Source organism: Dendropsophus ebraccatus, chromosome 13, assembly GCF_027789765.1.
Source record: "Dendropsophus ebraccatus isolate aDenEbr1 chromosome 13, aDenEbr1.pat, whole genome shotgun sequence".
Classification (NCBI taxonomy): Eukaryota; Metazoa; Chordata; class Amphibia; order Anura; family Hylidae; genus Dendropsophus; species Dendropsophus ebraccatus.
The window spans coordinates 59431637-59448807 of record NC_091466.1 but is presented as its reverse complement, the minus strand read 5'-3'; the positions used below and the strand labels follow the sequence as shown (position 1 = coordinate 59448807).

The window sequence follows — 17171 nt, the reverse complement described above, 5'->3', positions numbered from 1 at the left end:
ATGGCTTTGTTCCTTTTACTCAGTAAATCTTTTGTTCTCTTGGCTGCACATGAAATACAGAATATACCATCGCCTTTCAGTTCCCTAATCTCCAGATTTAACGTTTCCTCCGCATTTTTCTTCACCCAGGATTTCCACTGTGTTGACTGCAAACAATCTTCTTAATAATTCTCAGCTAGTTGGTTAACACCTTCTAAATAGACCCAAGGTTTGTTGTCTCTCTATGCCCTGCAGATGTAGACAATCTATTGTTCTCTGTAGTCAGCCATTGTAGAATAGGGAGAGGCACACTGTAGTGTTCTTACATAAGAATTTGTTATAGTAAATGTCCAGTGCTGAGAACCTCCAGGAACAGTTATATACGTATGTGACTGATGTCATCTGCTCATCCTATGAGCTGCACCTGTAAATTTTTATGGACATAACCTATGCTTGAGTTATTTTTCGTCATCATACCGGTGATGGCTTCGGCGCTCTGTGCACCTGTAGGGACCCTCAGTGTCACTCGCCACCTACAGCAAAAGGGCCGCTGAAATCTTTTGATGTCCCTTACTCTTCTAGCCCTCAACCTGGGATTATGGCTGCCTGTCCTCTGCACTGGAGAATAGATTACGGTATTATTGTTTTTTTTTAGACTTTTTAGCTGTTGGCTTTATGGGAATCATAGCATTACTATAGTCTTTCCAGTTGATTGTTTTTCCTGTTTCCATATTAGTTAGATTGTTGCATGTAGTTTTAAAGTGCTTTGTAGTTAGAAGCTTCATGTTGCATTTAGGGATTATATTTAACCCAAAGTTTTTGCTGTGGCTCCGTGTATAGCAGACTGCACTTTTTTATATAGATAAAATGTATTTCAAATCCAGCTTGTTGGATGCCAAAAAGACTTGTGGCTCCTATGGCAACAAGGGGGAGAGACATATGATGCATATTTAATTCTGTATCTTAAAGGGATACTTAAACTGTAGTCAGAAAATTAAGTCTTCCAGGACTTGGGTTGCATTCACATGTTCCATGTAACGTTTCTCCCCCCCACAGATCCGCAGTCCGTCACGTGAAAAAAATAGGAAATGTTATAACTCGGACGAGATCACGGCACAGATTCCACTCTAGAAGTCTATGAGATCCGTCTTTTTCATGGATTGCACGGATCTGACATTCATTCAGTCCATGACGAACACGGGTGTGATGAAATCAATGTATTTGTGTAAACAGATGCAAAATGGATGTATAAATGGACTGTTTTGCATGGGTCACGGAGGTAGCTAGCAGAGAACATTCATGGACCAGCAGAAACACTGAACGTTTGAATGCAGTCTTAGGCTAGGTTCACACTGCGTTTTTGCAATCCGTTCAACATATACATTTTTTTTTTTTTAAATTGATGCACAAAACAGATGCAAAAACCGATGCAATTTTGTGTCATCCATTTGGATCTGTTTTCCATTGACTTCCATTATAAAAAAAAAAAAAAAAAGCATCAAAATGGATATTTTTTTTTTAACGTACAGAAAAGTAGTGTCAACACTACTTTTCTATACGTTAAAAAAAAACTCCATTTTGATCGGTTTTTTTTTGTTTTTTTTTTTAAAAACGGAAGTCATTGGAAAACGGATCCAAACGGATGAATTGCATCCGTTTAAAAAAACAAAACAAAAACATATACGTTAAACGAATAGCAAAAACGCAGTGTAAACCTAGCCTTAGCTGCTGGATATTATATCTGATGAAGTCCAATCTCTGACACCCCTGCTGATCTGACATTTGTTAAGTTTTTGTCACTTGTGAGAGATTTTCTGCCGCCTCGATATTTACGTGTCACGCGATTACTAATGGGGATGCAATGTTCAAGTGCTAGGGACAGTGATGCAATACCTCACTCTTCTGCAAGAACATTACTTTTTTAAGACTTTACTGTTCTTTAAAATAAAATTTAAGGGTGCGTTCACACGTACAGGATTTGCAACAGATCTGCAGCAGATTTGATGGCCCAAGTTTTTAATATTAATAATGTTTGTTGAGTTTTTCATTTGGTCTTCAGTAGTTGGGTGAGTTTGCATAGTTCACTCTAAATCCCTTTTCCCTTTTACAGAATATCAAGCTGCTATCTTGCATCAGAAGAGGAAGCACAAGGAGGAGTTGGAAAGTTTGAAGGTAATGGAACTAACCTAAGTTTAGTGACCAAACTACTGAATTTGCTTTTTACACCCTTTTTTATGCAATTTTTTTTACATAAGAAAAACTATGTAGCAGAACCAATGTAAGCTAACAATGTAGACGACCTGTATAAAGCTTGATTAAAAGCTGGGATAATTGTGATGTAGAAAGACCTATTGGTTGCAGTACTGATTCTGATCACTTGAGGGCGATGTTACTCTCCAGATGCATTGTAGTCATGTACTGTGCATGGGAGAATCTGTATTGGCATAGAGATAATACCTATTCATTCCAAGACCCAATCTAATGCATTCACATTTATTCAATAAGAACATCTACATATATCAGGCTTGGCTCATTGGTTACTTGATTCCTAAGATGTGTCTATCACTGTCATAAAGCCCAAATGTGATTTGGACTTCACCTTAGAGAGTCTTTTTCTGCTTAGTCCTATGTTATAAAACTGTGCAAAAAGAGAGAATCTGAAATTAAAGTATTTGGTTTCAATGGACCTAAAATGCCAGGCATGTGTATATATGTATTGTATATATGTAATATAAATATATATATTATATTATATTATGAAATATTTTTGTATTTATTTATTTATTTTTTGGAGTTTGACTAATGGGTTTAGACTGTAAGCAGCCATAAAATAGCCTACAACCTTCTTACAGGTTAACGGTTAAGCTATGGAAAGCAAAAAGTAGGTTGGCAGCAAAACATTTACATAATGGTACGTAAATAACAAGGTGTTACTATTTGCAGCTATGTATTATGGAGTAGCTGTTTAGACAGGGTCACAATAATCTATATTCAAAGTCTTAGAAGTGAAGGTACTTACATACACAAGTCCTTTTAATGATCAACAGACCCACCGACTTCTGGGTTTGATAAGTTTGGCTGGACTTGAAAAATAGGACTCTGAAACCGTGAGTTACAGTCATTACGCCAAGAGGTTAAGTGGAGATGCATATGCATCTCCACTTAACCCCGGGGGCCACACTGTTATCCATTTTGCCAGTTCGTAGCCGAAGCCAAAAGTCTTTTCGGATCCAGGTACCCAAACACACAGATTTGGGCACAGATTTTGGGCAAATAGAAGTAAATTACAAAGCTGTATAACTTTCTTAAACGAGTTGATTTGAAAGAAAACGTTTTTTGCCAGAGTACCCCTTTAATTAATTAGCAATTTCACAATCGAATGAATTTTTATTTTATTTTTTAACTGCACAAAAAAACAATGCATGACGCAGGAAGTTTTTCCATTCCCTGACATTTGGAACCATGTGCTGTGTGTCTTGAAATGGATGCAAACGCTACTGCCGTTAGGGACCAATTATAACAAGTTAATGGGGAATGATTACTTAAGCAATTACCTGATTATGATTTATCTTCTCCTTGTCTTCTTCCCTCACCATACGGGCGTCCTCATATACTTAGGAACAGCCCATCCACAGACACTTGCTCCCTTGTCCCTGACATTCACATTCCACAATTGATGGGACATTCTACCAGACAACATGATGATCTGACAGTAGCAAATTTGGACAGCCTTAGCTGTCGCTGATGTGCAGAAGAGTATGTGCTTGTGGTTACTCTCTCCACATTTCATTGTTTAGTTGTGCTGCACTATTCCATACAAATGGGAATAGGGGGTTAAAAAGAAAAAAATCGCGGATTACTTCATTGTGCAATAATGTAATGTTCTGGGTTCCCAAGCAATAAGGAAGCAACTAATAAGGGAAAGTTGTAATGAGTGGAGTAATCCTGCTGCACCCCAGACAGCCCAGTGCGCTTCATGTGTATGTGGTTTTGGTGTGACCCTGCATGTCAGTTCAAGGACACCAGGATCTGGGCTTTGGGTTTATTACCATCCCCTGAAGCATACCTTTTTTTGTAGTTACTGCATTGATGACACATGTAAGATAAAGCAGATGCCTTATACCGACTGCAGTTGTAGTTTTGATCAGGGTAATTGTGAAATAATTGCATCTTTTTCATGGATAGAATGTGGGAGATGTAACTGAATCATGTCCAATCGAATGGGGGCTTCTGTTGCTTATTTAAAGGGGTCATCTTATGAAGTCTTGATGCTGTATTAGACTACATGGATGTCATGCACTCTTCTGTGTGTGTGTATGTGTGTGTGTGTGTGTGTGTGTGTACATATATACATATAATATATATATATATATATATATATATATATATATATATATATATATATATATACTATTCAGTAGTAAGGTGGGTTCCAGCTTACCTCATGTGAGCCAATTAGTAGTGTATAGCAGGGATGTTTGATGTTTGGCTTTAAAAGTCCAAGGGCACCAGCCCCAATGAATATATAGTGAATTCTGCCCCGTACACCCAGCATCAAAAAACAAACCAATATGGGGTGCGTTCACACCTACAGGATCCGCAGCAGATTTAATGGTGCAGATTTGATGCTGTGTTCAGTTATTTAAATGAAATCTGCTGCGGATCCGTTAAGTGTGAACGTACCTTTAAAGTGACTCTGTACCCGCAATCTGCCCCCCCCCCCCCAAACCACTTGTACCTTCGGATAGCTGCTTTTAGTCCAAAATCCGTCTTGGGGTCCGTTCGGCAGGTGATGCAGTTATTGTCCTAAAAAACAAGTATGAAGCTTGCAGCCCTGTGTCAAACTGACATGGCCTAGAGTATCTGTGCCCTAAGTTGCACTAACCCCCCCCCTCCCCCCTCCACTGGCAGGATTTTTCCTATTTCAGATGCCTTAACAATCCAGCCCATGTGCCGTGTTCTTGTAGGTGATGAATAGGAAAATAACTGCCTGGAGCGTTCCTAATGATAAGGAGGGCGGGGAAGAGGGAAAGAGAGGGTGTGCCAGCCTAATGCACAGACACTCTAGGCCACATCCGTTTGACACAGGGCTGCAAGTATAAAAGTTGTTTGTTAGGACAATAACTGCATCACCTGCCGAATGGACCCCAGGATGGATTAAAAATAGCTATCTGAAGGTACAAGTGGTTTGGGGTGGGCAGATTGTGGGTACAGAGTATCTTTAATGGTGACTTTGCATATAAACAAACCTTGCAACACTTGAGAAGGCACATCATGGATATACACAAGAACTAGTGGCTCTTTAATACCCTGCCCTTTTACGTGGGTGGGTTGCTCCTATAGGTAGCTTATCCTCATACATAAGTATGAGAATGCCCACAAATAGGTATTTCCCCCCAGAACATAGTTTTGTCACAAGGTAGTTTCCACTGATAAGGGCCTCTAGGAGGTTGATTTCCTCAGTATCTAGTTTCTGGCTCTAGGTAGGTGCCCCCTCTCATTCTACTGGTGATAATTGAAAGGTAAACTTTACCTGTATGTGTCTTTATTTATCTATGTGTCATCAGGATGCATTTAGAGTTAAAGGGGTTATCCGGGTAACAAAAACTATATTTTAAATGACCCCCCTTCCTAATACCACACTATGTCTAATATAAGTGTATAACCTTGCACCTTTCCGTGTGTCTCCCCCCCCCCCCCCCCCCCCATACCCGCTCTGAATGTCTAAAACCATCTTCTCGGTGTCCATTCACGCTGCTCCCTCTTCCCCCTCTATTTGTAGACACAGGACATGTGATCTCCTCTCGGGTGGCTGGGTTAGCTGTCTATTGACTTGGTAACCCAACCCCAGGAGACATTATCTTCATCAATTTCATGCACCTGTGCTGCTTCTTTAGACTTACATGTGTCCCTGAGCCTAGTTTTCTGTAATATGAAATGTTATATTTCTATCTCTGCTTGCTGTCAATGTACCTGTCACTGTGTCACAGCTCTGTATATTGTAACTAGAACTGAAATGTTTTCATTCACAGTGAGCAAGCAGAGATCTAAATCTACACTACTTCCCCCACCCCCTGGTAAACAGATGCCCGTTATGCAGCCCATAGCTACACCATGCGCGCTTCAGCACTACTACATCATCAGTTAGTATGGAATGCAAAATCAGTGAAAAAACAGTCCCGTGCTTACTGTGCAATAGTAATGACAGCAGTGGGCAGGAAAGAAAGCTAAGGGGGCGTGTACACAAATGGACCAGTCAGGGAAATGCATGATGGGAAATGTAGTTTCCTGGCTGGCACCATCTTGGATACAGATCGGCTTTTAGAAAACCTTGTAACTCAGGAATGGCAACAGCTACAAAGACAGAAGATGGCTTAAAATACTCATGGGAGCTTGGTGAGTAAGACCAGCTAGTATTGTATTTTCTACCCCTTAGGTGGATAACCCCTTTAAATGTACACTTGTATGCAGCACTAGCAGCCATGACCCTAAAAACCTGCTGGGGATCAGCTTTGTCCCCTACTGACTGAGGGGTATTCCAGTTCCTTGCAGCCACACAAACCTTCAATTTCCTAGATATGAATGGTGAAATTCTGGTCTCTTTAGCATGATTCAGTCATGATTTGTACATATGGTGTTTGTTTATTTATATTTTACTCTTTACCTTGGTATAATGAAACAATTACATTTTTTTCTACTAATTGATGGTTTTAAAACTTCATGGAGAAGCCTCTTAAGCACAGCGAGGCCCGATCCTTAATGTTACGGAGCCTAGTAAATAACTCTTAGTGATTCCTGATTTGTGGAGGGCAATTATCCCGCTCTCGGATCTCTGTAGCCTCGCTATTAATGTGTAACTTCTGTCTTGCTGTGTAATTGACATTGTTAATTCCCCCGTGTTTAAGTTTCTTATTGAAAATTCATATAAACCACGGTCCACGGTTTGTAGAAAGCAATAATGCACAGCAAAGCCCTCAGCGGTGCTAATACAAGTGGGAAATGTGCTAAACCTTTTGAATTTATGTCACTGGCCAAGATGAAAGAGGAAAAGGAATTGGACCGCTGGGTCGCTCCTTGTGTCACAATCTTATTAACAGATGAATTAAGAAGTTTAACCACATATGGTAGAAGAAAAATGGCCACCTCTACGTCTTTATTTGTGGTGGTGACCAATAACCTTTTAGTTCTTAGGTATTCAGTTATCGGGGTGGTATGTAGACAAGCGGAGAGTGTCTAACCTCAGATCGGATAAACTAAGGGTCCTATTCCACGAACCGAGGAGTGGCCGATCAACTATGTAAACCAGCGCCGATTCCACGGCCCGATGATCGTTGATCGTTACCGATGTCCTTGCAGCCCTTGCATCAATACATTACCTGTCAGGTCTTCTCCTCCGCTCTGTCTTCGTCCCCGGGTCCCGCGCGCTCTAGCTGCAGAATGCCCGTTCAGCTGACAGGCCACTTAGCCAATCACAGGCCGTGGCGGTCCCAGCCTGTGATTGGCTGAGCGCTCCGTCAGCTGACAGGCCATTCTGAAGCTAGATGGCATGGGACTCGGGGACGAAGACAGAGCGGAGAAGACCTGACAGGTAATGTTTTGCTGCTGCTGCTTCTCAAATCGCCGGTCGCCCGCCGTGCACCGCTATTCAACCGTAGCGATGCGCGGTGGGGGAACGATGATTTTAGGTCTGGCCCTAAATGAACGATCAGCAGATGACACAATCATCGGCTGATCGTTCTCTCTATTCCACCGAACGATAATCGGCCGAATGGGGCCAATTCGGCCGATTAGCATTACTGTGGAATAGGGCCCTAATACTATGCATAAAACATTTTACGACACTGATGGTCCATTTACACAGAAAGATTATCTGACAGATTATCTGCCAAAGATTTGAAACCAAAGCCAGAAAGAGACTATATACAGAGATCAGGTCATAAAGAAAAGCCTGAGATTTCTCCCCTTTTCAAATCCATTCCTGGCTTTGGTTTCAAATCTTTGGCAGACAATCTGTCAGATAATCTTTGTGTAACTGGTATTTAGAAAGATACCTAGCTGCTCTAATGCCTGAGCCAGTAACATGGCAGTCTTTCCCCCTCACTTAATGTTATAGATTTTCATTGTGGAGAAACAGTTATTTCCAATCGAATTCCAAGTGAATAGGAGTTAAATAAATCCAAGTCCTGTGCCAGGGGAAAGATATCCTATACCCCTAATTTTGCTATAACAAATATGGAAAAATTCAAGGAATAATCCATGGAAAACTCCATTGCATTGGATTTGTTGCTGCTTGTTTTCAGGAGAAAACGGTGCATGTTATGCTCAGTTTTGTAATATTCAGCAGTAACAGTCTTTGGTAGTTAAAGTGAATTTACCACTAGAACTAGTCAATAAAGATTTCTATATAACCTGATAGGCGCTGTCACGCAGATTGTAATGGTGCCATCCTTTTCTTCCATCTCTGCCTGTTCCCGAGATCTCCTCCTCCAGTTTGTACTTGCGCTAATGTCTGGTTTGGCACACTGGAGTGATGCGTCAGGCTGGGGATATCATTCTGTAGGTGACACATCACTCTGGGGAGGAGACATTGGTGCACTTGGGGGCGTTGCATAGTACAAACTGGAGGAGATCTTGGGAACTAGGTGGTGATGGGAGGAACTGACGGTACCGTTACAATGGTCGCAACAGCGTCAATCAGGTTATCCGGTAATCATTATTGAGTAGTTCTAGTGGTACATTCACTTTAACTGAAACCCCCAGGCCCCCAGAATGAAAACACATCCTAGACCAGTCTTTTTAGACGAATATAATACACCAGCTCCTTAACTACAATCTCCATATTGGATACCCCAGAGTAAATTCAGATTGTTGACCAATAAATACTGACTTCAAAATTAATACAAGCCCACAGACCCCAAAATAAATAAAGCCCCCAAATAAGACTCCAGAATACAGATCACAGACCAGGCCTCCTAAACTAATACACCCAGATCAAACTCTATATAATATGAAAGGAACCCAATATAATTACAGCCAGACCCTAGAATAAATCTGTATCTGATCTCAGAACAGCTAGAACACCCTAGAACTGCTGATTTGCTCTATAAACTAATACTAACTTCAGACCAGACAAACAGACCCCAGACCAGACATAAGAACACACAGAAACTGCAAACGAAGTACAGATCCCTAAACCACAAAACAAGTAGAAAGTAGACTACATCCCAGAATAACTATATCTTCAGCCTGGCCTGGACTCCAACATAACTAGAAACCTCAGATCAGTACTTAATTAGTCTTATATTGTTATAACTATATACATAACATATAGTAATGGGGCCAAAGAACGTCTGCTTCTACCTCCAAGGAATTCCCATTGACCCTCCCCCCCCCCCCCCCCCCCAAAAAAAAAAAGTTCAAAAAGTCCGCAAGATGAGCATAGCCTTTTTAAGGTCCCACATCTTTTCCCTTTAAAGTGAATGTACCATCAGGTCCAGGTTGAAGCACTGGAGGCAGGACGACTTACCCACAGTGGGAGGAAATGCCGCCCTTCTTTGACGCCTCTCCATTAGAATCAATAGAGCCACGTCATAGAGGGGTGGAGGGTTCCTCCCACTGGCGGGTGGTTCGGCCAGCTTCCAGTGCTTCAGCCCGGGTACATTCACTTTAAATGAATACTAGCTTCCTATTGTCACTTGTTTTAGTAGCATAGCGCCATCCTGTGGCTTATCCACATGTGTCTTCTTACAATGTGTGATGTAGGCAATGTTCTTGTGTGTAATTATTGTCACTTTTACTGAGAACATGGGTTTCACACCAAAATGCTTGGCGTTCTTGATCTTTCAGCCTCTTAATCGCCCGTTGATCCTCAGCTTGGCTCTGCGTCGAGAACTGAGTCTTTGATGAAAGCTTTGAGAGACGGCTGTGCTTTATATCTTTCACAGTTTGCATGTTCAATGGTGCTTGGCTGTAGATGTTGTTTAGATTCCTATGGTTTTAATGATACTTGGAACATCACAATGGATTTCTCCATATCATTTCTGTGCGCTGTCCAGAAAGTAACTTTTGAACCAATCTGCATGAGGTTTGGGCTGCATTTTTTTCCCTGGTGTTCCTGCCCCTGTTTATATGGGGTAAAATATTGTTTGCTTTATTATAAAGCATGGCCTGGGAAAGCTTTTTATATGCACTATTTTTAGCAAGCTGTGATCAAGTGCAAATTTTCATTAACTTATGTTTAGCTCATGGAATCCGGCACTATAATTGTGAATGTGCATGACCCATGGGATTTTGTTAGTCAAGTTGCATATGTAGGGGGAAATTACTAAAGGGAACCTGTCACACTGAAAATGCAGTCCAACCTGCAGGAATCATGTCTGGCAAGGGGAGCTGAGCAGATTGATATATAGTTTTATAGGAAAAGCTCCAGGATAACTTGTCATTTACCCATGTAAGTCTCTGCTCCTTCTGGGCTAAGTAGCCACATGGGCGGTCCTATTCAGAGATTAATAGCTCCCTGTGTGTAAGTGTGTGGATAGAAAGAGCTGTCAATCACGAAGTAGGACCACCCAATTGACTTCTTAAACCACAATATGTAAAATAGAAAAGTCAATGGCCCTAGTCAGTGATTGACTACCTGTACACTTACATAGATAGTTGTCAGTCTTTGAATAGGACTGCCCACATGACTACATAGCCCAGAATGAGCTGAGATTTACATGAGTAAATAACCAGTTATCCTGAAACTTTTTCTACATAACTATATATCAATCTGCTCAGCTCCTCCGGTTCTATAACAAGATGCCTGCTGATTGGATAGCAATTTTAATGTGTCAGGTTCCCTTTAAGCAGACTTGAAAAAATTTTTGGTCCTTTTCTTATATATATATATATATATATATATATATATATATATATATATGAGAGAGAGAGAACTTTTTGTAAGTTCGGGTTCACGCAAACCATATCGTACATTTGAATCTTGCAGCCTGGACCAGATGAATGCAGCCCTACGGTTACCTGGAAAACAGCATGTAGCTTCCTCCTTTTGTTTCCTCCATACACTTGGCCCAGCTATGGGTTCATGTGGTGTTTATGCAAGGGTTGGGGGTAACCACTGCCAGACATCTCTGGGAGTGCAGAAAAAAAGATCAGGCACTTTAAACTCAACCTCCCCTTCTCAGAAGACATTGCAGGGCCATCATACAGATTAAAGTGTACCTCCAGTGCTCCGTGTAAGCTTATGGCACTAGGTCTGTCACTGGAGACAGATCAGGGTCCTATGGCTCCTAAGGTTTCAATCTATATGGAACTTTATTCCGGCACCAAATTCAGCATATTTTTCATTTCTGATGAAAACACTGGAGGCACACTTTAAATAGTTGGCTGAATATGCCAAAGTTAGCAAGTTTGGTAGATATGTCTAATTTGCATAGGGTTCTTTTACAGTCACCCAAGTATTAGTCTTTCCTGATTTTATTATTTGTATTTTGTTATAAAGACATAAGTCCAGACATCCACTCAATCTAAGGCTTCGTCTCCTTTCGGTTTGCTGAGATTAGGGATGGTCCGAACAGAGTTCGGTTCGGTTTCGTACGAACCCGAACTCTCGGTAATGATTCCCGCTGTCTGCCCGCACCGTGCAGCCGGCGGATCCAGCGGGAGGACCGCCTGGAAAACTGGGATACAGCCATAGCCATAGGCAGGCAGCGGGAATCTGATGCCGAGCGTTCGGGTTCATACGAACCCGAACCTCTGAGAGTTTGGACCATCCCTAGCTGAGATGTTTCTAATATGCTGCATGTGATTATACTATCAACATTCACATGCACGCGCCCTGTTTGCTTTACTGACCTATATGTAGTAAGTCAATGATTGTTTTGGTTATCTGTAGGGGGCTTGGCACCTTAGGTCCCTATTACACGAAAAGGTTATCGCGCAAAAAATTGGTATATCGAAAATTTGTGTAGATCGCATCTTTTGAGCGGACCATAAAATTATCTTTGATCGTACGCATCTATTTCGGAGTGTGTACACAGTGTCGGTCTGGCCCACCAGAGGATCCTACGGTGGGCCCCCAGCTTTAGAACCTGCACTAACACTGACTGACATGTTGTTTCTCACTGGTTCTTCATTGGTGGGCCCCCAGGATCATTTCCTCTGGTGGGCTCCAGATACCCCAGTCCGACACTGTGTATACACATCATTCGTGTACTAGAGTATAATGATTGTAATTACCATCATAAACATCATCTTTCCGTGTATTATGGTAAACGATTCAGAAGTAATCAATTTATCGTTAATCAGGAAAAACTAAAAATCCCGTTACCCAATGAGACCCCATCAGAAAACTGATACACGCACAGACTGAAAGTCATTTCTCCAAACATGTTGGTTTAGTGACCATATACTGCATTGCAACATGTCAATGTTAATACTGCATACGCTTCTTTTTGTGTGTGTGTGTGTCCAATGGAAGTGATCAAAGTACATTGCATCTCTCATCCCTTCCCTTCCTGGAGGGCCTGTGGTGCCCTACATTGCTGCAGAGGTGAAGCCCCCATGTGCATCTCCACATATGGTCCCATGTACTTGGACTCCAGTCCTTCATTTTATGGATGCTGGCGGAGCTCTGATTGCATTTCATCTACACTCTGCTCTTGTGACCCCAGATCAGCGTGTTTCTCATTTTCTAGCAACATGTTTTCTTCTGGAGCTGATTTAACATTTTCCCCTCGCTATTTATATGCATACTGTATGTTTACACAACACAGTGCGAGACAGAAAGATGTATAGCGTTTGGCAGGAAGTGGCAAAGTGGGGATAGACTTCTATCATCTCCAATGGTGGACAGCGGTGGGGGGGATCATGTTAATGCTTCATCTCAGGGGTCTATCTTTACCAGGGAAATATCTATAGTAGGCCCCTACAGACACACATTTACAATGAGTTCTGCATCTAAATAGCTGATTTTTGTAAACGTTACAAACTTTTACAACCAGACGCCATTGGGAACCGCCGGAGGTCAACTGTGTATTCTCCTATTGTAATTTCTTTCTATGATAGTGATGTTGAATAATGGAATATATTCTGAATAATGGAATATATTCTGCTATTAGTGGGAACGCTCCAAAATCTTTTTCTCAGTCTGTCAGCAGGCTATAGGCTGCTGTGTGATGTTCTATGTGTAGGACCACTAACCTGCTGACTAATACTGATATTGCAGCTGTATTCTCACATTGTATTAGGCGGCTCTAATGATTCTATTAATGGGGTTACTTGGCATTAAAGCAGCATTCCAGTTTTTTTTTAATTGCCCCCCTGTTGAGCGCTGGTGCGTATACTCACCAGCGATAATTGGTGTCCCTCGGGGATGCTTCGTTGAGGTGCTGCGGCACTGTTTAAATCTCGCGCATGTATACGTCACCGTTCTTCTGACCCCTCTTCTGTCTCCATGTCAATTGAAGGCCGGAAGTCATGCTCCACCATGTGCATTGTAGAGCATAACTTCTGGCCCTCAATCCACATGGAGACAGGAGAGGCTTGACGTGAACGTGCGCAGGATTTGAACAGGGCAGCAGCACCTCAACGAAGCATCACCGCTGGACCACCGATCATCGCTGGTGAGTATACCCGCCAGCGCGCAGCCTGGAGACTAATAAAAAAATTAATACATAATCACGTCACAATTCTTGCTTAGGTGTAGGATAGCACCAGGTAACTCTAGATATACACACATCCTTTAGCCTTCCATTGTCGGACCTTTTTCTTTTGCGGTATACTCTCGAAGGCTATGGGTGATGAATGCCATTGTCTGGCCTCCATTTCAGGTATCTGTTAAAGGGGTATTGCAGAGGGTATTCTAATTTATTTATTTATTTTATTGCTATTTATGTATGTATTTTAAGCTTAGGCTGACGGAAAATAGAAAGAAACTTATACTTAACCTTCCTTCCCCACTGTTCCTAATGTTCTCATGGAACCTAGTCCAGCTATGCGGCATTTCCTGATGGCTGGCTGAGCAAGCAGCTCTTCATGCCAACACCATCGCTGACTGAGGCTGAACACTGATGAAGCCAGTGATAGACTGAGGAGGCAATTCCTCCTACTGACAGTCCTGGAAATGCCGCACAGCAGGATAAGATTCCCAGAGAATGGTGGCAGCAGCAGAGCAAGGAAAGGTGAGTATAAATGTTTTTGTTTTTTTTTCAGTTTTTCTCCAGCCTGAGCCTAAATAGTTAATATGTACCCTATTTTTATACATACACTCTACACCTCACTGTACCTTAGGGCCTTATTCCACCGGACTATTATCGTTCAGATTATCGTTAAATCATTCGAATCTAAATGATAATCGTTGGTTTGAATAGCAGTTAACGACTAACGACTGAATGTGGTGACAACCACAAGAACGATCATAAGTAACGATTATCTTTCCATGTAAATGGGCGAACAATTTCAGGTATTTCGTAATAGCGGTCGTTTGGATCGTTTATCGTTAACGATTATGCGAACTATAAACGTCCGGTAGAATAGGGCCCTTACTCCTACAGCTTTACGTTGCCGGCAATGCCCAGGGATCCGCTGACATCACTGAGCTCCAAGCTTTTCTGACACTGTTAATTGGTAGGACAGTAAAGGATAACATATTTAGGGTACAGGAACCCTAGGCCCATCCATCATGACACGGTTACAACTGCACAATAAAGCGTTTATAAAAATAAAAACAACAAATGCACAATACGCTAGCAATACTTTTTTTTAAGCAGTTATCAAGGATTAGAAAAACATTTTCTTCCTGAAAAGACACGACTCTTCTCTCCCGTTTCGGTGTAGATGTTGCAACTTCTGTCTATTGAAGTGAACTGAGCTTAATTGCAAATGACACCTGAACTAAGGACAAGACTTGTGCTGTTTCTGGGAGAAGACGGACATTTTTCTTTCTAATTCTGGATAACCCCTGTAAGTGCTACGCAACAGTACCAGCATCTTGGTATGCATAGGGGTGACAGCTTGACATTAATATTAGATATTGGGTCTAACTTCCAGCACACTCAGCTTGCCATAATTAAAAAAAAATAATAATAAAATTCTAATTTAAAAAAAATAAAGTGATAACAAAAAAAAGCTGCAGCACGAACACAAACCCATGGATGGAAAGGTAATAAAGTTATAGTGGTCAGTATAGGGTGGTTTTAAGCTTTATTTTTTTTTACATTTTTTGTTTAAAGTAGTAAAATAAATCAAAACTATGTAAATGTGTAGTTTTCCGACTCTGGTTAGATTGCTTTGTTTGAAGCCCCGGTCTCACAAACATATTGTATATGGATGTCTCCCTCTGAAAGCAAACCTGTCTTGAAAAATAGTTTTGCTATGTTTTCTGAATAAAAATGGTTACTTGACTTAATTCCGACCAGATGCAAGTTGTTTAGTCTCTTGCCAACTGCCAGATAGACATTATTAATTGAGGGCAATTTGATGATGATGAGAGAGCCCCGCAGCATTACCATTTAATGACCCATGCCACATTACATAGAATTTTTTTCCAGCTTGCTCACAAATAGAATGGCTCTATGACTACAAAACATTGTCGGGAAAATATGATGCATTATTAAGTCCTTAAAAAAAAAAGCAAATGGAGAGGCATTTTATCAACCATCAGTTTCATCTGTTCTCCAGATCCCTAATATGTTGACTTCATTAGAATAGGAGAGATTAACATTAGGAGAAACGTTTACAATATGGAAAATAAAATCTGTATTTATGCCGCTCGTTTTTTTGTACAATGTTGCCAATGTATACAACTTTGCACATGGCTTAAGTCAAAGGCCGGGATGCTCAGAACACATAGTTTATCATTCAAGCCATAAGTTTATTCTTTGTTCTTTTTTTGGTAAGACTTATTGGCAAAGCCGACTTCAACAACATCCTGGATGCCAGTATTGATGAGTTTTCGATGGAGTATCATAGTATGTAGATACCCATCTGACTTTGTAAGTGGTGACAGATATGGCAAACATTAGTCCTGCCCTTATGTGTTGCACCCAGACACTTTAATTTTTCCCACATACTTAAAGAAGCATTCCGTAAATTTTTTTTTTACTCAAATACCGCCCCCCCCCCCTCCAGTCCACTGGCGCGTGTACTTACCAGCAATGACCTGTGTCCCATGGTGCGGCTTCATTCCGGAGCTGCAGCAACGTTCAAATCCAATGTGCGTTCACATCACCACTTTTCTGACCACTCTTCTGTCTCTATGTTGATTGAAGGCCGGAAATCATGCTATCCAATGCATTCTTTATGGGAGAGCACGACTTCTGGCCTTCAATCAACATGGAGACAGAAGAGGGGTCAGAAGAGCGGTGACTTGAACGTGTGCAAGATTTGAGTGGCACCGGAACGAAGACACCCAGCATCGCTGGTAAGTATACGTGCCAGTGAGCCGCGGAGGGACAAATAAAAAAAAAATTCCAGAATGCTTCTTTAATGCCCTTTCATTTGTCAAAGGGTTGGTTTCAAGAAGATGTGTACTGGTTAGGTATGAGAACAACTCAAGGCATAGGCTGTATCCACGTTTTCCTGGATTCCCTAGGGCTGCATCCAACTTCATCCATTGCATTAGAGATAAGTGTAACTAGAGAATGATCAAGTCCAATCTGATTGTTTACCGGTGGCTGAAAAAGTGGCATGCAGCCCTAGGGAGTCTAAGGAAAACATGGATTTAGTCACCGGTATTTGAATGCTGAATAGAGATGAGCGAACCTCGAGCATGCTCGAGTTCATCCGGACCCGAACTTTTGGCATTTGATTAGCGGTGGCTGCTGAAGTTTGATAAAGCCCTAAGGCTATGTGGAAAACATGGATATAGTCATTGGCTGTATCCATGTTTTCCAGACAACCTTAAAGCTTTATCCAAGTTTAGCAGCCCCCACTAATCAAATGCCAAAAGTTCGGGTTCGGATGGACCCGAACCCGGTTCGGTCATCTCTAATGCTGAACTATTGATCTTGAGTTTCGCTCATCTCTAATATGTATTTTATATTTAAAAAAAAAGCCCAAAAAACAAACTCTGCAATGTTAACCAAGCCCAAAGGTGGCCATACACCTTCGACCGCTCTCCTATGAACAATCTTTTGGCCAACATTTATCTCTTCATCCTCTGCTTTGGTGGTGGCTTAGGGGTCGGGCAGTGA

At 41.5% G+C, this 17171-nt stretch overlaps 1 protein-coding gene across 1 annotated transcript in view; it reads left to right on the top strand.

Annotated features, from left to right (window-relative positions):
- The window catches only part of FMN1 (formin 1), a 137252-nt gene that overhangs the window by 61176 nt on the left and 58905 nt on the right, over positions 1–17171 (top strand). The window contains 1 exon segment of the mRNA XM_069949350.1: positions 2090–2151. Within this exon segment, the coding sequence (XP_069805451.1) occupies positions 2090–2151 (62 nt within the window).